Below are 23485 nucleotides of genomic sequence, written 5' to 3'. Positions count from 1 at the left end.
TTCCAGTAAGCTATTGACTGTCCAACAGTCCTTTGCGAGGAAGATGAAATATCACAGCAGTCATCCTGTTGCAAAGCGGATAACTGAGGCCTTGACAACTATGTTGGTGTTAGACGTGCGTCCGGTATCCGCCGTTAGTTCACAGGGAACTAGACAATTTCTTGAGGTAGTGTGCCCCCGTTACCAAATACCATCTAGGTTCCACTTCTCTAGGCAGGTGATACCGAGAATGTAAACGGACGTCAGAAAAAGACTCACCAGTGTCCTAAAAAATGCAGTTGTACCCAATGTCCACTTAACCACGGACATGTGGACAAGTGGAGCAGGGCAGACTCAGGACTACATGACTGTGACAGCCCACTGGGTAGATGTATTGCCTCCCGCTGCAAGAACAGCAGCGGCGGCACCAGTAGCAGCATCTCGCAAACGCCAACTCGTTCCTAGGCAGGCTACGCTTTGTATCACCGCTTTCCAGAATAGGCACACAGCTGAAAACCTCTTACGGCAACTGAGGAAGATCATCGCAGAATGGCTTACCCCAATTGGACTCTCCTGGGGATTTGTGACATCGGACAATGCCAGCAATATTGTGAGTGCATTACATCTGGGCAAATTCCAGCACGTCCCATGTTTTGCACATACCTTGAATTTGGTGGTGCAGAATTATTTAAAAAACGACAGGGGCGTGCAAGAGATGCTGTCGGTGGCCAGAAGAATTGCGGGCCACTTTCGGCGTACAGGCACCGCGTACAGAAGACTGGAGCACCACCAAAAACACCTGAACCTGCCCTGCCATCATCTGAAGCAAGAGGTGGTAACGAGGTGGAATTCAACCCTCTATATGCTTCAGAGGATGGAGGAGCAGCAAAAGGCCATTCAAGCCTTTACATCTGGCCATGATATAGGCAAAGGAGGTGGAATGCACCTGTCTCAAGCGCAGTGGAGAATGATTTCAACGTTGTGCAAGGTTCTGCAACCTTTTGAACTTGCCACACGTGAAGTCAGTTCAGACACTGCCAGCCTGAGTCAGGTCATTCCCCTCATCAGGCTTTTGCAGAAGAAGCTGGAGGCATTGAAGGAGGAGCTAAAACAGAGCGATTCCGCTAGGCATGTGGGACTTGTGGATGGAGCCCTTCATTCGCTTAACCAGGATTCACGTGTGGTCAATCTGTTGAAATCAGAGCACTACATTTTGGCCACCGTGCTCGATCCTAGATTTAAAACCTACCTTGGATCTCTCTTTACGGCAGACACAAGTCTGCAGAGGTTCAAAGACCTGCTGGTGACAAAATTGTCAAGTCAAGCGGAACGCGACCCGTCAACATCTCCTCCTTCACATTCTCCCGCAACTGGGGGTGCGAGGAAAAGGCTACGAATTCCGAGCCCACCCGCTGGCGGTGATGCAGGGCAGTCTGGAGCGACTGCTGATGCTGACATCTGGTCCGGACTGAAGGACCTGCCAACGATTACTGACAAGTCGTCTACTGTCACTGCATATGATTCTCTCACCATTGAAAGAATGGTGGAGGATTATATGAGTGACCGCATCCAAGTAGGCACGTCAGACAGTCCGTACGTATACTGGCAGGAAAAAGAGGCAATTTGGAGGCCCTTGCACAAACTGGCTTTATTCTACCTAAGTTGCCCTCCCTCCAGTGTGTACTCCGAAAGAGTGTTTAGTGCCGCCGCTCACCTTGTCAGCAATCGGCGTACGAGGTTACTTCCAGAAAATGTGGAGAAGATGATGTTCATTAAAATGAATTATAATCAATTCCTCCGTGGAGACATTCACCAGCAGCAATTGCCTCCAGAAAGTACACGAGGACCTGAGATGGTGGATTCCAGTGGGGACGAATTAATAATCTGTGAGGAGGGGGATGTACACAGTGAAAGGGGTGATGAATCGGACGATGATGATGAGGTGGACATCTTGCCTCCGTAGAGCCAGTTTGTGCAAGGAGAGATTGATTGCTTCTTTTTTGGTGGGGGCCCAAACCAACCAGTCATTTCAGTCACAGTCGTGTGGCAGACCCTGTCGCTGAAATGATGGGTTCGTTAAAGTGTGCATGTCCTGTTTTTACAACATAAGGGTGGGTGGGAGGGCCCAAGGACAATTCCATCTTGCACCTCTTTTTTCTTTCATTTTTCTTTGCGTCATGTGCTGTTTGTGGAGTATTTTTTTGAAGGGCCATCCTGCGTGACACTGCAGTGCCACTCCTAGATGGGCCAGGTGTTTGTGTCGGCCACTAGGGTCGCTTAGCTTAGTCACACAGCTACCTCATTGCGCCTCTTTTTTTCTTTGCGTCATGTGCTGTTTGGGGAGTATTTTTTTGAAGGGCCATCCTGCGTGACACTGCAGTGCCACTCCTAGATGTACCAGGTGTTTGTGTCGGCCACTAGGGTCGCTTAGCTTAGCCATCCAGCGACCTCGGTGCAAATTTTAGGACTAAAAATAATATTGTGAGGTGTTCAGAATAGACTGAAAATTAGTGGAAATTATGGTTATTGAGGTTAATAATACTATGGGATCAAAATGACCCCCAAATTCTATGATTTAAGCTGTTTTTTAGGGTCTTTTGAAAAAAACACCCGAATCCAAAACACACCCGAATCCGACAAAAAAAATTCGGTGAGGTTTTGCCAAAACGCGTCCGAACCCAAAACACGGCCCTGGAACCGAACCCAAAACCAAAACACAAAACCCGAAAAATTTCAGATGCACATCACTAATAGCTATATGGTGTTATTCAGGTCGCTTCATAAAGCGATGCGACTGCAATTTCCTCTTTGCCGGCACCAATGCACAGGCGCATGCCTCGTCTTGTGCATGCGTGCCTGGCCAATGTGATTGGATCACATTGGTTGCGAATGCCTCTGCCTGAATGACAAGCAGAGGGGTTCGCGGGGTGGCCAAACAGTGTTGTGGGTTGATAGGAATGGGATTGAGTCTGCGCCATTTTTTTGGGTGGCTGCGTGACGTCACTCATGGCGGCGGTGCGCCTGACCCCCTGCGAAGGCAGGGGGTCGTCCACAGTTGATGTGACCACAATTAAATTGCCCCCGCAGCCGCTGGGCAGGACGTTTAGCATGATCGGCGACCTTGCCTTGCAATGGAAGGCCCCCAGCATGCGATAGAAAGGATTGCCGAATCTGCAATCCAGCCTGAATAACCCCCACAGACTGACACTTTGATAAAATTGCAGGCTAAAAATAGGTACTGGGAACCTATATAAAAATAATACATAAGCTGTTGATATGGATGTTTCCCACTTAACTGACGATTTTTACCTTCAAAACTGTTAATAACATTGTTTGCTTAAATTTATTTTATTTAATAAAGCTTCAAAAGTATTTTTCTAAATATTTAAACATTATATTATGCACATCTGCAGCATGGATCTCCTCATCAAAAACGGGGGGACAGGGTGGGACGGCACAGTCGCATGAAATCTGACCATGCGGATAATTGCTTACACCCCATATTAAATGTATGATTGCAGACATTATCTCAATATATTGTCGACATGTTCATTTGTTGACATTCACCGTATCGACATTCAGCATGGTGACAGTGATAAAATGTTGGCAATATAGTTTCTAGGTCCCAACGCTAACCTAAGCCCTAAACCTAACATTTTCACTATGTCAACATGGCATACATCAAGATTTGACATTTTCCAGTTGTCGACATTTATGATATACACATTTTAACCATGTCAGTATCATAATTGTTGACATTCGGGTGTCAACAATATGAATGTCGACATCGTAAAACTGTTGACATCCTTTTAGATCCCAAATGAAGTAAGTCCATAAGACTTAAGTACTGTTGCAGTAGTTTTCATTCATTGTGTATTTATTGTACAGTATGTTCTAGAATATTAAGTGTTCCGGGTTTTTTGGTAGAAGGCAAGGGGACTTTATTGGGAAAGCTGGGGACCCAGAAGAGCTCTAATTTTGCCTAAAGCCTGTCTATACCGGTATCCAGTTTACATGCTAATTATCTGAGATATACTTCTACTGTGTGACTGTGTCACAGTAAGTATGTAATCGGCAGCTGCAGGACCTGCTTTCAGTTATACCTCAGCATTGCCACAGTGAACCAGTAATTAAATAGCTCACTGTTGAATATTTAATCTTCATTGCTGTACTGTAGAATAAGTGGATAATGGCCAATATCATCAAGAGAAAACCCTTTAGGCGCTGAATCAACCACTAGAACCTCAACAGCTGTACCTGGAGGCTGCACTCCTCTTTATGACTCCGTACAAACAGCACCAGCAAGTTAGATCGGGTAACTAAAAAACATCAGTTTAATGAGAGTATTTAAAAAAAATAAAGAACTGCGTCTGTGAATGTTGTGTATAAGTAACAATTTAACGTACACATCCAAATAAAATCTGTTTACAGGACTAAGGGCCCGATTCAGACCTGGACGCAGCCACATGGTTGCTTGCAGTGGCCGCATCCTTGGTGGTCAGTGCACATGCACCGGCCGTTGTGCGCGTGCGTGACCTCACACATTGTGGCCGCATCACTGAAGGATGCGGTTGCAATGTGATTGACAAGCGCGTGCATTGTGGGGGTAGAGTTACGGCATTGCGGGGGCAGCACCAGGAAAAAAGGAGCAGGCCAGGACCATTTTCGGGGTCACACTGCATGACGTGACATGCAGCCTCTATGGAAAAAAATGCCCACTGACCACCTGACGCACTGCCAGGGGTCAACCTTAGATCAGATGCCTCCGCAATTTAATTGCGGACGCATTGGGGGCAACCCCACACATGCTGGGTGGGCTTGCCCTGTGCTGGGTGGGCCCCAGCATGTGCGGAGATGAACTCAGATCTGGCTGCGCATGCAGTGATTAGCGTTCATCTCTGAATAACCCCCTAAGATTTAAGCTCCTATTTATAATTTATTAAACTAACAAGCTGGATATACGGTATATATAGCACAATACTGTTGGTTAAAATAGTTAGTAATGAATGTCAGTGGATTTAAAGGGGCAATAGTATTAAATGTAAAACACTTCCTTTTAGATTCCTTGGTCAGAACGGCCAAATAGTGGTAACTTTGAAAACCTGCCACTTGTCCCATTCACGAGTGGACAGATTTTGCAGGTTAATCAATAAAGAGACCTTGGAATTATAATAGTTGCTTGATGTGATGTGTCTCTGCAGACTGACTGCAGTTCTACTAGTGCAGTTATTAGAAGATGATAAAAAAATTGCTACAGATGGGTCCTTTGTATTGCAGCACACATGTTGCGGCACATTGGGAGCCGTGTATACATACACTCCCGATTCCCATTGGATTTACATTGTAGACCTGTAGGTGCGACTACTCGCTGCCTGGTGGGTCATAACACGGGATGCGGTCAATTCTCCTACAACCAAAATCCCGACAGTCAAAATCCCAACAACCATTAACCGACGATCAAAATCTCGACATGGTCAAAATACCAACATTTAAAATACCGACAAGGTCAAAATACTGACATTTAAAATGGTCAAGAAGTCGACATGAGTTTTTCATTATTTTTTTATTGAACCCGACTTGTTCATACTTAATCATCCCAGTTGACCTGGAGGAGGAATATAATAATGTGCCGAGCGCAGAGGGGCACCGTCCCCGAAGCATGGCGAGCGCAGTGAGCCATATGAGGGGACATGGTACACTTATACGGTGTCCATGTCAACCTATGTTGACATACACACCAAAAAACAATGAAAAACTTGTGTCAACTTTTTGACCTGTCAATATTTTAAATGTCAGTATGTTGAAGCTTGTCGGTATTTTAAATGTCAGTATTTTGACCTTGTCAGTATTTTGACCGTACCGGGATTTTGACCATTGGTCAATTGTTGTCGGGATGTTGACCGTCTGGATTTTGATTGTAGGTATTTCATACTGATACCCATAGCACTGCCGCTATGCATGTGCCATACGTACACATCTCGACAACACTGTAAAGGGTACACATCTGTATGATACAACAAAAACTATGAAAAAAGTGCATATATACACTGTATGCCGGCTCCTCTTCAGTGACTGGGAGCTGGGTGCTGCACTGTGACATTATTGTGCAGTGCCTGGATCCTGTCACTGAGGAGGAGCCAGCAGCGCAGGCAGAGTCTCCAGGGGAAGCCCAGCATCTCTGTGAAAGACGCCCCCAGGGTGATATAGACTGGGGGTTCCTGCTAGGCCACTCCCTTCCAGCACAACCATGCCCCCTTTTCAGACGCGACCACATTTGGCCTCATTTGCCCTGCCGCCATTGGCAGAGTGGTTCACATACATACCTCCCAACTTCTGTCCCTTCTGAAGAGGGACACGCAGTGCCGGAGGCACAGCTCGCGGCTGAAAAGGGGGCGGATCATAACGTAGAGGGGTGGGGTCCCATGGTAAGGGGCATGGCCTATTGCAGTGGCTCCCGTTTTCGTCATTTTGGGTTCCCAGCGCTCCCCAGCTCCCCTCCTTGTGCTGATAGATGCTGCGCGCATGCACATGGCATCTATTCAGTGATCACCAGCTGCTTTGCAAAGCAGAGCAGCGGTGATCACTGCCTCTCCCAACTGCCCCCGCCCCGCCCACGGTACACTGCGACCCGCGGGAGGGACAGCAGGCAGCATCCAGTTAGTGGGACTGTCCTGCTGAAATCGGGACAGTTGGGAGGTATGCACATACAGTATTTGCAGATCACACCTATCCATATATTTAAATCATAGCTGTCATCATTATCACTGCACACTTGTACCAACCGTATAGCACATGTGCAAAAGGTTGCTGTGCATAGCCCGCAATTTTGTCGGGACACCTTCACTGACCGTTGCCTATGTGAGAACACCTTGTTACAGCCCAGTTACAAACATTCAGTCACATGTGGAGATGTACTATAGAGTATTTGGTTTGCATATGACTCTACATTGGGGGTGATTCAGACCTGGCCGCTAGTACGCTACTGCGTGTTTTCGCACAGCGGGCGATCAGCAATAGACTGCGCATGCGTATGCACATATGTTACATTATACTGCCCAGGACTATGGTGTATTTTTTATAGTGTATTGCTGTAATCTGGTACATTATCATGCATGCACTAGCAGCATTTATTATATATATATATATATTAATCAATGGGCCCAGACAATGTACTCTTTAATAGTTAGCCAAACCTAATCGGAAGGCTGGCCACACCCAGTCAGCACTGACTGTAATTAGTGGTGTGCGAGCAGTGCTGTAGGGGCAGCACAATTTCTGAGTGGTTACTGTAATTGGTTAAGTATTTCTATTGTTGATGTTTACACATGAAATGCAGATTATATGACCATATTTTTAGCTGCCTTCTGGGGTATCTAAAAAAATATTGGGCTCTGGTGTTATGGGGTCTGTAGCTGATGGGCGCAGGGAGCAATTCTCCTTCATGGATATATACAGTACAGCAGCGGCTGTAGCCCCTGGTCTGCAACGCCGACCCCAAGGTGCAGGGGGAGGTCCAATTAGCACATATAAACATACATGTTATGCTATATGTAATAAAATATGTGCTGGCTGGTTATCCCAGGGATCAGCAGCGCTGTGTGTATCACAGGCGCTATGTGGCAACCGGGACTCAGCACTAGGCTTCACTCTCCATCTAAGCCCACCCCCAGGCTCCCATTGGCTAGTTTTACAGGAGTCTGGAGGTGGACTTAGAAGGAGAGTGAAGCCTAAAGCTGAGTCTCGGGTGCCGCATGGTGCCTGTGATACACACAGAGTTGACGATTCCTGGGATAACCAGCCAGCACATATATTACTTACAGAATAACATGTATATTTATATGTGCTTAACCCGCCTTCCCGCCAACCCCCTGAACTGTGTGGTTGGCACTGCAACCCGGGGGCTGCAGCCGCTGCTGCATATAAAGATGCTCTGGAGTGGACTTGGCTACAATATGGTGGAAGCCTGGTCCAGGGTACTTTCTAACTGCTGAACCCACTAGGGAACCAACTAACCTCGCTTTTGTACATTTACTTTGAGATATGTTTCATACTTGCCTATTTTTTAAAACTAGTTTGCGAGTTCTCGCTTTAATGATCATCTATTGGTAAAATAAAAATCAAATTTAAAAACATTTTGTTGTATTGGCATTTTGTATGTTTAACTAAAGATTACTAATAACACATTACACAGCTCACATACTAACAATAGCAGCAACAGAAGCTAAGATAAGAAGACACAGATACCAGGGTTCAGGCAAGCTGTGCTCTATACCGTTGGGGGTCCCACAAGGATTTGCTGAGAGTTAACAGCAGAGGCTGATGATCTGATGATCCTGGACAGAAGTTATAGTGACTACAGCAAATCACTGTTTATGCCCAGAGATTCTTTGGTGGTCCCCTGGCTGCAGTAAAGAATCCAAAGAATCGGGAGGGGATTTGATTGATAATGCAGGGCAACTAGAGATAAGAGCTTGAAACGGGACTCTCCCGCAGGATTGGGAAGAGTAGGCAACTTTGCTAAAGATTCTTGTGGAAGCTGTGTTCTCAGGATGGGTTCTTGTTATAGAATGGTTTAACTTTCATATGAGGATTTAGAAAATTCATTATTTGACTCTATTTTTATAGTTTTGGGTTTCTTCTTAGCTAATGTTGATGTTCCCTATTCATAAAGTTAACCTCCTAAGAAGTTTTTTTATTTAACAATTTTAAAGTAGAACCCCTTTTTATAACTGTCTATCATACTTTTAGCTTGCCTAGCATAGAATCCACAGAGAAACAGTTTTGTTTAAAACACAGCCATTGTCCCTGTGGGACGTACCTTTCCCAGTGTCTGTATGAGAACCTTTGTAGTGTAAATAATTGTTTGTTTCTACTTTCTTATAAAAAGTGGAGGTGATAATAGTAAAGCCCTGCACTGAAAGGGTCACATCCAGGAAGTCAGGGTGGAATTTACCGTAGCTACTGTATATGTTAATCTACATAGCATTCTATCCATTTAGTGTTAAAAAAAATAAAAAATAAAATCCCTTGCTAGTTCTTCATCCCCATCCCCAACAATAAACATACTATTTATGTAACAGCCATAGGAAACCAGGTTATAGGGTATTATAACTGGATGATCCTTACTGACGTTTGAACAAAACGTAAAGTGTAATATGGTGTGTTTTATCAAAAGTGTTATTTGGCTGTTATTGCCTATAACAAAATGACCATTATATTCCCACGTCACAGTCACCAAAAATATTCACTTTACCAAATCGCAACCTAATCAGTTTGGCCCTTTGAGTCATATACTGTACTGTAAGGGATACTATGTGTTCTAGATTTTATGTGAATATTAAAATTGTTATTTGTATACAAGATTCACTGACAGTGTTTACATTTTTTTTCCATGATTCATCCATTATGCCAATACGTTGTGGTTGCCCAAGCTACTGACGCTTTGTTTGCTTTGGATTTTGAGCTATGTTATATATTGTCGGCACAGCTCACACTTTAATGCATGGGTGTTCATTTATGATCCAACACCATAACCCACCTTCCATGCCTTTGCTGACTGTGTATACAGTACACTATGAACTTTGTTAAAATAAAAGACTTTTATAGATAACCATAAAAGGGTCCAAATTACACTTGCTGATTCACTCAGGACGTCTGGGAGAATCCCAAATTTAAGGAAGTTCTTCTGGACTCCTCATGGTCCAGGGAGCAGGGCACACTCCCATATCCCACCCACAGTTTAAAACAGGCTACAAGGTGGTCATTCCGAGTTGATCGCAGCCAGCAACCTTTAGCTGCTGCTGCGATCAATAGTCCACGCCTATGGGGGAGTGTATTTTAGCTTAGCAGGGCTGCGATCGCTTGTGCAGCCCTGCTAAGCTAAAAATGTTTCAAGTAAAACAAGACCAGCCCTGGACATACTTACCTTGTGCGATGGATCCAGCGATGATGGGCCCGGCTTTGACGTCACACCTCCGCCCTCCCTCCTGAACACGCCTGCGTTTTACTCACCACTCCCCGAAAACGGCTCCAAACGGTACAGATCCACCATGGAACGCCTTCTTCCTGTCAATCTTATTTGCGGTCCGCTCTGCGACTGCTTCCATTGGTAGCCGCAACGTAACCTGGCGACCCATGTCGCCGGGCAATGTAGCGCACTGCGGCCACCACGCATGCGCATTCCACTCCCGTTCGCACCACAGCAAAAAAACGCTGCATGCGAATGGGTCAGAATGACCCCCATCATACAGTAGGATGAAAATCAGTATGCAGCAGATTATTGGCGGTATCTGGGTCAGTAACACCTAATGCAACCAATAGTCCCCAGCGCGCATCTTTAGTGCTCGCGACTGAATGCGGTGTATGACTTTATGGAAAAGAGTGTGGCCTCACGGAAGTCCTCCATTTATGTCACTATGGGGGCGTGGTCTCACAGGAGGCAACCAGAACACCCCCCCCCCCCCCCTCCCTTCCCTGCATTTGCCTATGATACAGTTAGAGGCTTTATATATTACTTTATTTTAAAAGCACACTGGTTTCTTTCTTACTGGTTGTTGTGAATGTTTAAATTATTAATTATAGTGGTATTTCTATTTTATCTTTTTTTATTCCTTACCCATCAATCCTCATTAAATTAGTCAAACTCATAAAGGTTTTTTCTTTTGTCTTCCTGGGACATTTGTGTTCTCTGGTTAGGAACTGTTATGAGGCCTCACATATTCCTTAATAATATAGGTAACATACTGCTCTAAGGGGGACATTTACTAAGCAGTGATAAGAGCGGAGAAGTGAGCCAGTGGAGAAGTTGCCCATGGCAACCAATCAGCACTGAAGTAACATCTATAATTTGCATACTATAAAATTATACAGAGCTGCTGATTTGTTGATGGGGCAACTTCTCCACTGGCTCACTTCTCCGCTCTTATCACTGCTTAGTAAATGTCCCCCTGTTTGGTAGAAAAAGTAAAAATTATTATTCAGACAACAACCTACCAGGTTATTAATGCAAAATGCTTTTATTAGTGTCTCTGCCAATCTAAGAGGAAGACCCAAATGGGTTATACATTTAAGCACAGTAATGGTTTCAAGAATGAATTATGCACCAATTAATTTTCATGGAGACTTGAGGTACGCACTAATAGTACAGTACTTAATAATTCCTGACTACAAGTCATTTCAGAGTCTTTCATCCAGGTGTAGTATGTTATGCAAGCGTACCGGCGCCGGGATCCCGACCGCTGGCATGCAGGCAGCGGGGTGAGTGCAAAAGAGCCCCTACGTGCGCCAAGCTATTTATTCTCCCTTCAGGGGTGTCGTGGACACCCCAAGAGGGAGAATAGTTGTCGGTATGCCGGCTGTCCGGTTTCCGGCGCCGGTATGCTGAGCGCTAGGATCCCGACAGCTGACATATCAGATGCCTCCCTTTCATCCTCATGGTCCTAAAATACTGTATGTCTACCATTATCAACATTATCTGTGACTGTAATTCGACATATAATATGGATTTCCCATAGCCTGTTTTTGTTGTATGTTTCAGATCCATGTCACCCAAATCCCTGTCATAATGGCGGAAAGTGTGAAATCAGTGAAGCATATCGCGGTGATACATTTATCGGATATGTCTGCAAATGTGCGCATGGCTTCAATGGAATTCACTGCCAGCATAGTAAGTAATATTGTCATTCATTCTATGGAGCAAGAAATTAGCTGTAAATAAACATTAAACAATGTCATTACATAAAACGGTAAATGTGATTGTGTTTGTCATTTTTTAACAACATTGGGCCTGATTCTGAGTTAGGAATGAAGTAAGAAAGATAAGTAACTGTGTACCTTGGTAAAACCATGTCTCACAGCCGGTGGGGCAGATGTAACATGTGCAGAGAGAATTAGATTTGGGTGGGGTGTGCCCAAACTGAAATCTAAATTGCAGTGTAAAATAAAGCTGTCCAGCATTTGTAGGCTACATGTAAAAGCAGCCAGTATTTACCCTACATGTCAGAACAATAAATGTTTTTTGCACCCTTTACAGTGCAACATGGTTTGTCCTGGTGCACAATTATTGTTCTTGCTCTTTCTTATTTTATTCCCAACACAGAATATGTCCCATTGTCAGCAATTACACTCACATGGGGGGTAATTCCAAGTTGATCGCAGCAGGATTTTTGATAGCAACTGGGCAAAACCATGTGCACTGCAGGGGAGGCAGATATAACATGTGTAGAAAGAGTTAGATTTGGGTGGGTTATATTGTTTCTGTGCAGGGTAAATACTGGCTGCTTTATTTTTACACTGCAAATTAGATTGCAGATCGAACACACCATACCCAAATCTAACTCTTTCTGCACATGTTATATCTGCCTCCCCTGCAGTGCACATGGTTTTGCCCAGTTGCTATCAAAAATCCTGCTGCGATCAACTTGGAATTACCCCCATGGTGTGCACGGAACCAAATGTGGGTATCTGCCCATATGCAGAGTATACTGCCTACTTAAAAAAAAAAAATTCAGGGAGATTGTGAAAGCAGCATCTATGAGTACGGTGTTAAAGTGGACGTGTACTGCTGCGTATGAGCATTGTTGCATTGTTGCTCAGTAAGATCTACTTGTTGACGAACAGACACTGATGTATTTCAGGGCTTGGTCATGTATTGTGTCCTACCCACATATAAGTTCCATTATTTGAAAATGCATATAGCCATAGGGATCATTGGGCCTGATTCATATGTGGTCGCAATGCCAATGTTATCACAACTGAGCGATTATTGGCAGACTGTGCATGTGTCGTGGCCACAGTGCACACTCACCAAGGTACCTTAGCGATGCCGCTCGCAGAGTGATTGGCGGGAAGAAGCTAACGAGGTGTGTCTGAAAAAAGTAGGCGTGTCGTTACCATTTTCAAGGTGTGTCCCTGCCTGTGACTGCAATCTCGTACACATAAAACTTGGCCCCAGCATTGCTGCTTCGGCGGCCATTCTGCGCATTTGCATCATGGTTACGATGGTGTATGCAGTTGCTGAGCATGTTGCAGTGATTTTGGCGGGCGCCTCTGTTCACTTGTGGGCAGCTGCTACACTACAGTTCTGTCAATGAATACGACCGCTGCTGTGTCGGCATTGCGACCCTGATCTGATTCAGGCCTATTGCGCCTTTAAACCAATGTAGGAAATGGCACTGAAGATCCAATTTAAATTAATATATCTCTGTGTTCTTTTTTTTCCTTTTTTTAAGTAAGTAACAGCTACATAATGTAGGTATGGTGCAATCAGGGAGATTGCTAGACTATTCAGAGAGTCAAGGAGATTGCTGCTATTTCAGGAGGTTTCCCTGACATTCAGGGAGAGTTGGTAAGTATGGTACAGAATTGTACCATACTAATTACTTTGTAGGAAGTATATAAGAAAAAGAAAGTAGACTTCTTTGTGGGCGCACTCTTGTGAAGAAATATATATCTTTTGTTGAATGAAAAAGTTAAAACGTAACTTTTATTACAATTGCTATAAAAAAAATGAATCTCCTAAAACAGATACACACAACACGTTCCTAGGACAATCGACAAAACAAAACAGATATCTAAAATGTAATGCGGTTGGCAGTAAAGGTACTTATGATATAAATACAATTATCAATCCCAATATATGCAATTCAATCCGGCAAGAGACACAATTAGTGTCCAAGTATATGGTTAATATAATGTCTCAACCCTTAGCACAAAAAGAGAACCAAATATCTGTGTAATCAGGTAATCTTTCAGGCAGGCTATGGTTGATTTTATGTAGAGTGCCTCTGATAGTAAAGGTAGAATGATAGGTTAAGTGTGAACATGCTGTCAATGTTAGATAGGAGTTTTCCTAGTTCTAAACCTGCTGCACCAGGTATTCCATGGTGGTCCCCCACCGGGTACTGACCTGGCCCTCAACTGTTTGGCTTCCAAGATCGGACGGTATTGGGCATAGTCAGTGAGGTATGATAGTAGGTCATAGATATTCTTGTGTAACCGTCTCCTGAATCATTGATGAGAGTTCAGAAAATACTCATAAAGAGGTGGTTAGGTGGATCTGCTTTTGGTGTTAGTTGGTGGACATTGTCCCACCAGCTGGAGAGCTGCCGTGGGTAAGTAAGTCCCTCAAATCACCAATGAGAGTCCTGAATAAAGAGAGGATGATATAGAGGAGGCAGATCCCAGGCTTAAAAAATCCGAAATCAGAGTTGCCTTAGCAAGTCAGATATACCTATAGCTTAAAGCTGTTTTGGGTATATGGGACACTTACTAGGCTCTGCAATTAATAGAATACAAAAGACAAATAAACAATGTTTATCAGGGTGGAAGTCCGGCTGTTACCATAGAGCCGCCATGTTTGCAGCAGTGTTTATGATTAGATACCAGTGCAGAATAAAACCCACAACTACTTTGTAGGAAGCCAGATAGGAGATGCTACAGACAACTTCAGGGGGCGGGACTGGGCAAACATGTAAATGACCCAATTTGCATCATTTGGCTCCACCTCCCCTAAGCAGAGCTGCAATTACTGTGTGTTTTCTCCACATCCTGCCCGCTTCACTAAGGCATGGGTAGACTGCAGGAGAGCCAGCCCTCTTCCATGGGTGCAAGGGACCACCCAAAAAATTGTGATTCTCCCACAACTCCCGGTAGAGTCATAAGGTTGTACATATGTGACCACAGTGCTTGGCTAAATACAGGTGCTGTCATTATCAATGCAAACTTACATCAGCCCTATCCTTGGTGCAAGAGATCTGTCTAAAAACGAATAGATATCAGTGATCCTCTGTAGATACCTACATCTTGTCACAACTGAGGGCCTGAGCTGACGGAAGGCAGCCTCAGTTGTAGGGGCTGAGATGTACCGGAACCTGGGAGGTTGTATCAGACCCCTGGACATGTAAGTAACATGAAGAGAAACCGCCCGAAGGCGTGACCACGACAACTTGAGTAAAAGTCAATGATATTTATTTATGACAAACTCCATGCATCACAGTAGCAGTAAAAAGTAACATAAAAATCAGCAGAGAAATAATAATACAGTTCCTGGGTACTACAGGGTGGCAGGGGCCACAGAGCTCTGGTGGTATGAGACAGTTCTTATTATCTGCAAGTTGGAAAGTCCTTACCAGGCTCAACTGTAGCAATGAGGAAAGCCCAGGGTCGTACCAGCTGGTGTTCCAGGGAAAGCTGGACTGCTGTAGATAAAATGCTGCTGTGGGTACTGGTTAGAACCAGACAGGTGTTGGCACGGAGTGGATACTGGCTGGAACCAGTTAAATAATAAATAAAGCTTGAGAGCGATGCAATGTAGATGAAATGTAGAATTTGAGAGCGGAGAAAAAATATAAATACCGGTGGAGAGTGGTAAACTGCAGAAAGGACACCGGCCCTTTAAGAGAAGCTGTACACTGCTGGAAGCTGAGCTGGAAGCAGGTGATGTTGTAGCTGGAAACAGGTGAGTCCAGAATGGATCGGAGAGTCAGGCTACACCGCAGATGGAATGCTGGTGCGGGTCTCTATAGCAGAAGTCTGGAGACAGGAGCTGGAACCTGAAAGACATTCACAGAAGAGAGACAAACTGGAACTAGGTTTGACAACCAAAGCACTGACGCCTTCCTTGCTCAGGCACAACCTATTTATACCTGCAGCAAGGAAGGCATTGGCTAGGCAATTATGCAAATTAATAATACTGACAACGGATTGGTAGGAATGATCAGCTGACAGAATCCAAGATGGCTGCGCCCATGCAGACACTTGGAGGGAAGTTTGGATTGTAATCCATGTGGTCTGGAAAACAGTAATGGCGGCGCCGGCCACCGGAGACAGGAGACGCCAGGCTGACAGATGCACATCCGACCACGCGGACACAGCGGAGGCCGCGGCTGACGTAATCGCCACTCTGAATGCAGAAGCTCAGGGACGGCGGCGGAGGCCGCGGGAGACGCCATGCCAGATGTATAAGGCGTTACTGTGACTGCGTCCAGAGAGACAGGAGAGGATGCGGGAATGTGCACATCAGGATAACAGATGGGATCCGGTCCTGGAGCGCTGAGCCAGCCTTAGGAGGCATCTGATAGGTAAGAAATGGCGTCCAGATACCCGGATCGTGACAGCACCCCCCCCCCTTTAGGAGTGGCCCCAGGACACTTCTTTGGCTTTTGAGGAAACTTGGAATGGAATCTCCGGACCAAGGCAGGAGCATGGACATCAGAAGCATTGGTCCATGAACGTTCCTCAGGGCCATAACCCTTCCAGTCAATAAGATACTGAAGTTGACCGTAACGGTGACGTGAGTCCAGGATCTTGGCTACTTCATACTCAACGCCTCGTTGAGTTTGGACTTTCGGAGTTGGAGGAAGTGAGGAATGAAACCGATTCAAGATTAGCGGTTTCAACAGGGAAACATGGAATGTCCTGGGTATCTTTAAGAAGGGAGGCAACTGGAGTCTGTAAGCAACAGGATTGATGACTTGATCAATTTTAAAAGGACCGATGTAGCGAGGTGCAAACTTCATACTGGGAACTCTTAACCTCAAATTCTTCGTGGATAACCATACCCGATCACCCACCTTGAGAGCAGGAACTGCTCGACGCTTCTTATCCGCAAACTTCTTGTACCTGAACGATGCCTTGAGCAGAGCTGATCGTACGCTCTTCCAGATATTGGCAAACTGATGCAAGGTGATATCCACTGCGGGAACAGAAGTTGCTGGAAGCGGTTGGAACTCAGGGACTTTAGGGTGGAATCCAAAGTTGGTGAAGAATGGTGTTGAAGAAGATGAAGAATGATACTGGTTGTTATGACAGAACTCGGCCCAGGGAAGTAATTGAACCCAGTCATCTTGAGAGGAGGACACATAGATGCGGAGGAAGGACTCCAAGTCCTGATTCACCCTCTCAGTTTGACCATTGGTCTGAGGATGGTAAGCCGTGGAAAACTTTAGCTTGACTTGGAGGGCTTGACATAAACTTCGCCAGAATTTGGCTGTGAATTGAACTCCTCGATCTGAGATAATTTCTTCTGGAAGACCGTGGAGTCGAAAGATCTCTTGTATGAATACTTGAGCCAACTTGGAAGCTGACGGAAGACCGGTGAGAGGAATGAAGTGTGCCATCTTGGTGAACCGGTCAACTACCACCCAGATGGTATTAAACTTGTTGCACATGGGCAAATCTGTAATAAAATCCATCGACAAATGGGTCCATGGTCGACGGGGAACAGATAGTGGAACCAGTTGCCCCGCAGGCGACTGGCGGGATACTTTATGTTGAGCACACTTTGGGCAAGATGCAATAAACTCCAAAACGTCCTTTTTCAGAGTTGGCCACCAATAGGACCTAGAGATAAACTCCAGGGTTTTTTGGATACCTGTATGTCCGGCAAAGCGGGAAGCATGGGCCCAATGCATGAGCTTCTTCCTTAGTGTCGGCTTCACAAAACTTTTCCCTGATGGGGGCGTAGAGTCCATCCCTACCGTGGAGAATGCCAATGGACTTATAATAGGATGCTTGTCTGAAGACTCTGACTCATTTTCTTGCTCCCATGAGCGGGAAAGGGCATTGGCCTTGCGATTCTGAGAGCCCGGACAGAACTGGAGTTTAAAGTCGAACCTGGAAAAGAAAAGTGCCCATCTGGCCTGACGAGGGTTGAGACATTGTGCGCCTTTCAGATATAGAAGGTTCTTGTGGTCTGTAAGGATGGTGATTGAATGAGAAGCTCCCTCCAACAGATATCTCCACTCCTCTAGAGCGAGCTTGATGGCTAGCAACTCCTGGTCGCCAATGGCATAGTTGCGCTCCGCTGGGGAGAACTTCCGTGAGAAGAAACTGCAAGGATGTAAATGGCCATCTTTAGCCCTCTGAGATAACACCGCTCCTACTCCAACGGAGGAGGCATCCACCTCTAGGATGAAAGGAGAGTCGATGTCAGGCTGTTTCAGGACAGGCGCAGAGATGAACCTCTGTTTTAAAAGATGAAAAGCTTGCATGGCTTCTTCAGACCACTTGGACGGGTTAGCACCCTTCTTGGTGAAAGCAGTAATAGGCGCCACAATGGTGGAAAAGTCTCGTATAAACTTTCGGTAATAATTGGCGAACCCTAAGAACCTCTGGACCCCTTTGAGGGTTAAGGGTACCGGCCAATTCTGGATTGCTTGTAGTTTCTCAGGATCCATCTCTAGTCCGGAACCGGACACAATGTACCCTAGAAACGGAATGGACTTGACTTCAAAGACGCATTTCTCTAATTTGCAATAGAGATGATTGACACGGAGACGGGACAGAACCTCCTTTACCCAAAAACGATGTTCCTCTAAATTGTTGGCAAAAATGAGGATATCATCTAGATAGACCACGACATGACGGTATAGAATGTCTCTGAAGATCTCATTGACGAAATGCTGGAAGACAGCTGGAGCATTGCTCAATCCGAAGGGCATGACGAGGTACTCATAATGTCCGTCACGGGTGTTAAATGCGGTCTTCCACTCGTCACCCTCACGGATCCGGATGAGATTGTATGCACCTCTCAAGTCCAGCTTTGTAAAGATGGTAGCTCCGCTAACTCTGTCAAAGAGCTCAGTAATCAGGGGTAAAGGATAGCGGTTCTTGATGGTAATGTTGTTCAAACCTCTGTAGTCGATGCACGGCCGCAGACCACCATCTTTCTTTTTTACAAAAAAGAAGCCTGCGCCGGCTGGAGAAGAAGAAGGTCGAATGAACCCCTTTGCTAGGTTCTCTTTAATGTATTCCTCCATAGAATGCGTCTCGGGCAGAGACAACGGATAAGTTCGGCCTCGAGGTGGAACCTTCCCTGGAACGAGATCAATCGGGCAGTCCCATTCTCTATGAGGAGGAAGGATATCAGCAGAAGCTTTACTGAACACATCCGTGAAATCTTGATATGGAGGAGGTGGAACATCAGACGACCTGGGGGAGGAAGAACAGACAGGCAACACTTTAAACAAACATGTCTCAGCACAGGAGGGACCCCATGCCAGGATTTGCGTAGTCGTCCAATCAATTGTAGGATTGTGAAGACGGAGCCATGGAAGGCCCAGGACCACAGGATGTGTGGCTCTTGGAATCACTAAAAGTGAAATAAGTTCGGAATGAAGAACTCCCACTCTCAGACGAACTGGTAGAGTCCTTAGAGCAATAACTGTATCAAAAATTTTACTGCCATCCACGGCAGTTAAGGAAAAGGAGGAAGGAAGTCTCTCGGTGGGTAGGGACCACCGTTTAACATAGGCTTCGGTAATAAAGTTCCCAGCTGCTCCGGAATCCAGGAGGGCAATGACGTTCTGATAACGTTGAGCAACTTGAAGCGAGACTGGGAGATTACAATCTTGAGGAGATGGAGAGGAGATCATTACTCCTAGCCGGCCCTCTCCTTGGCGAGCTAGGATTTGAAGTTTCCCGGACGTTTGGGACAGGCATGAATAGTGTGAGACGGGGCTGCACAATACAGACAGAGAGACTCAGAGAGACGTCTTCGGCGCTCAGCAGGAGTTAAACGGGAACGGCCAATTTGCATGGGTTCATCTTTAGTTGGTGACAGTTGGCGAGGAGGAGGAGCAGAAGATTTTGGAGCAGATGATCTTCCACGCTCAGTTGCTCTCTCTCTGAAACGTAAGTCAACTTTTGTACAAAGTGAGATTAGCTCATCTAACTTGGAGGGTAAGTCTCTGGTAGCTAACTCATCTTTAATACGCTCGGATAAACCATGCCAGAATGCAGCATACAGGGCCTCGTCGTTCCATGCCAGTTCAGATGCCAGGATCTGGAACTGTATAAGATATTGTCCTACAGTATGTAATCCCTGGCGTAAACGGAGAATCTCAGACGAAGCTGAAGTTATCCGGCCTGGCTCGTCGAAGATGCGCCTGAATGTTGACACGAATGCAGTGTAAGAAGATAGCAGGGTGTCGGACCTCTCCCATAACGGTGTTGCCCAGTCAAGGGCTGAGCCACTGAGAAGTGAGATGATGTGGGCAATTTTTGTACGGTCACTGGGAAAATTGCCAGGTTGTAGCTCAAACTGAATCTCACACTGGTTGAGAAATCCCCTGCAGAATCTTGGAGATCCGTCAAATTTTGCTGGCGTTGGAAGATGAAGACGTGGAGCAGAAACGGGTAAGGTGGGTGGGGTTATAGTTGGAGTCACTGTGGTTGACGCCCCAGATGCGCCTGATCCACGGAGAGTTGTCTGAATCCCATCCAGCCGAGTAGAGAAATCCTGGAGACAGCGGATGATGTGGCCCTGTGCAGCCTCCTGATGTTCAAGTCGGGCTGCCAGTTCTTGCATCGGCCTGGCCGCTTGATCCTGGTCTCCGGCTGGATTCATTTGGTCAGTGCTTACTGTCACAACTGAGGGCCTGAGCTGACGGAAGGCAGCCTCAGTTGTAGGGGCTGAGATGTACCGGAACCTGGGAGGTTGTATCAGACCCCTGGACATGTAAGTAACATGAAGAGAAACCGCCCGAAGGCGTGACCACGACAACTTGAGTAAAAGTCAATGATATTTATTTATGACAAACTCCATGCATCACAGTAGCAGTAAAAAGTAACATAAAAATCAGCAGAGAAATAATAATACAGTTCCTGGGTACTACAGGGTGGCAGGGGCCACAGAGCTCTGGTGGTATGAGACAGTTCTTATTATCTGCAAGTTGGAAAGTCCTTACCAGGCTCAACTGTAGCAATGAGGAAAGCCCAGGGTCGTACCAGCTGGTGTTCCAGGGAAAGCTGGACTGCTGTAGATAAAATGCTGCTGTGGGTACTGGTTAGAACCAGACAGGTGTTGGCACGGAGTGGATACTGGCTGGAACCAGTTAAATAATAAATAAAGCTTGAGAGCGATGCAATGTAGATGAAATGTAGAATTTGAGAGCGGAGAAAAAATATAAATACCGGTGGAGAGTGGTAAACTGCAGAAAGGACACCGGCCCTTTAAGAGAAGCTGTACACTGCTGGAAGCTGAGCTGGAAGCAGGTGATGTTGTAGCTGGAAACAGGTGAGTCCAGAATGGATCGGAGAGTCAGGCTACACCGCAGATGGAATGCTGGTGCGGGTCTCTATAGCAGAAGTCTGGAGACAGGAGCTGGAACCTGAAAGACATTCACAGAAGAGAGACAAACTGGAACTAGGTTTGACAACCAAAGCACTGACGCCTTCCTTGCTCAGGCACAACCTATTTATACCTGCAGCAAGGAAGGCATTGGCTAGGCAATTATGCAAATTAATAATACTGACAACGGATTGGTAGGAATGATCAGCTGACAGAATCCAAGATGGCTGCGCCCATGCAGACACTTGGAGGGAAGTTTGGATTGTAATCCATGTGGTCTGGAAAACAGTAATGGCGGCGCCGGCCACCGGAGACAGGAGACGCCAGGCTGACAGATGCACATCCGACCACGCGGACACAGCGGAGGCCGCGGCTGACGTAATCGCCACTCTGAATGCAGAAGCTCAGGGACGGCGGCGGAGGCCGCGGGAGACGCCATGCCAGATGTATAAGGCGTTACTGTGACTGCGTCCAGAGAGACAGGAGAGGATGCGGGATTGTGCACATCAGGATAACAGATGGGATCCGGTCCTGGAGCGCTGAGCCAGCCTTAGGAGGCATCTGATAGGTAAGAAATGGCGTCCAGATACCCGGATCGTGACACATCTAGCTCCGCAGCATGCACACTAATCTATAAGAAGCAACATTGATCCACACACCACAACACAGACTTTGCATCAGTCTCCATGCCCTCCAGTGGTGCAAGTAGAAAAAATGTCTTACGGGTACTGTGTGCACGCGCCAAAAAATGGGTGTTGCCAAATGCCACATGGGGCATGGCCAATGAAAATGGGGGCGTGATACACATATGGGGGGGAGGAGCAGATACACGTATGACCCCAATAGTGCCAGATACACGTTGCCCCACAGTGCCAGATATACATTGCCCCACAGTGCCAGATACACATTGCCTCACTGTGCCAGATACACAAATGCCCCAAGAGTGCCAGATACACAAATGTCCCCAGAGTGCCAGATACACATTGCCTCACAGTGCCAGATATACATTGTCCCACAGTGACAGATACACAAATGTCCCCAGAGTGCCAGATATACATTGCCTCACAGTGTCAGATACACATTGCCCCACAGTGCCAGATACACAAATGCCCCCACTGTGTCAGATATACATTGCCCCCCAGTGCCAGATACAGAAATGCCCCCACAGTGCCAGATATGCCCCCAGTGCCAGATACGGAAATGCCCCCAGTGCCAGATATGCCCTCAGTGTCAGCTATGCCCCAGTGCCAGATACACATGTACCCCCAATGCCATATATGCCCCCAGTGCCAGATACACATGTCCCCGCAGGGCCAGATATGCCCCCAGTGCCAGATACACATGCCCCCCCAGTGCCAGATATCCCCCAGTGCCAGGTATACATGGCCCCCAAGTTGCCAGATATCCCCCAGTGCCAGGTATATATGCCCCCCCAGTGCCAGATATATCCCCAGTGCCAGGTACACATGTCCCCCAAGTACCAGATATGTTCCCAGTGTCAGGTATACATGCCCCCCCAGTGCCAGATATGCTCCCAGTGTCAGGTATACATGCCCCCCCAGTGCCAGACATGTCCCCCACCCCTGCTCACCGCTGCCGCTGCCGTCCTGTCTGTGTGAGGGGAGGAGAGCGCAGCCTGCGCCTCTCCTTCCCCTCAGTCTCCGGCGGGTGCGGGTGTCTTTAATTCAGCGCCGCCCGTGAGCCAATCAGAGCTCACGATGCAGGCTTTGATTGGCTCACGGGCGGTGCTGACTTGAACGAAGACACCCGCACTCGCCGGGGACTGAGGGGAAGGAGAGGTGCAGGCTGCGCTCTCCTCCCCTCAAATAAGCGGCGGTGCGGCGGCGGGGAGCATCGGTGTGCAGCAGAGGGAGGGAGGCTGGGATGGAGCGGCGACCCGTCGGTGTGGGTACGGCGTACCCACGGCTAAATTCTTATGGGTACGCCGTACCCACCCATACCCGCACACTAGCACCACTGATGTCCTCCCAGTAATCTCCAGCTGTAAAGTTCCAACAAGAAGAAGAAATTATAAATGTTTTTCAGTGTTTCTTACAGGTATGGGTCGTTAGGTCAACCACACTCATGTCGACAGTCATTAGGTCAACCACTATTGGTCGACATGCAGTAGGTCGACAGGGTTTCCAGGTCGACATGGTCTATAGGTCGACATGTGATAGGTCGACATGAAAAAAGGTCGACATGAGGGTTTTGTTGGGTTTTTTTTTTTCATTTTTTTGGTGTCGTTTACTTCGTAGAGTGACCGGGACACCCAATTAGTGCACTGTGTCCCCTCACATGGCTCGCTTTACTCGCCATGCTTCGGGCAAGGTGCCTCGCTCTGCTACCGCTGTGCTCCGCACAGGTTACCGTTCCCAATTGTAGGCCACTTGGATCGCAAAGTATGAAAAAGTAGAAAAAAAAATGAAAAAAATT

General features: G+C 46.5%; 1 protein-coding gene across 7 annotated transcripts in view; it reads left to right on the top strand.

The window, feature by feature from the left end:
• The window catches only part of EDIL3 (EGF like repeats and discoidin domains 3), a 1054167-nt gene that overhangs the window by 473576 nt on the left and 557106 nt on the right, over positions 1–23485 (top strand). For 4 of the 7 annotated variants that reach the window (XM_063963957.1, XM_063963956.1, XM_063963955.1 and 1 more), the window contains one exon: positions 11516–11644. The exons of the other annotated variants lie outside the window; for them this stretch is intronic. In XM_063963957.1, the coding sequence (XP_063820027.1) occupies positions 11516–11644 (129 nt within the window). The remainder of the gene's footprint in view (positions 1–11515; positions 11645–23485) is intronic. 7 annotated transcript variants of the gene reach the window in all.

The sequence above is a fragment of the Pseudophryne corroboree genome, chromosome 1, assembly GCF_028390025.1.
Source record: "Pseudophryne corroboree isolate aPseCor3 chromosome 1, aPseCor3.hap2, whole genome shotgun sequence".
Taxonomy (NCBI): Eukaryota; Metazoa; Chordata; class Amphibia; order Anura; family Myobatrachidae; genus Pseudophryne; species Pseudophryne corroboree.
Note: the sequence above shows the minus strand (reverse complement) of the source record. Positions and strands in the feature narration are given on the sequence as shown.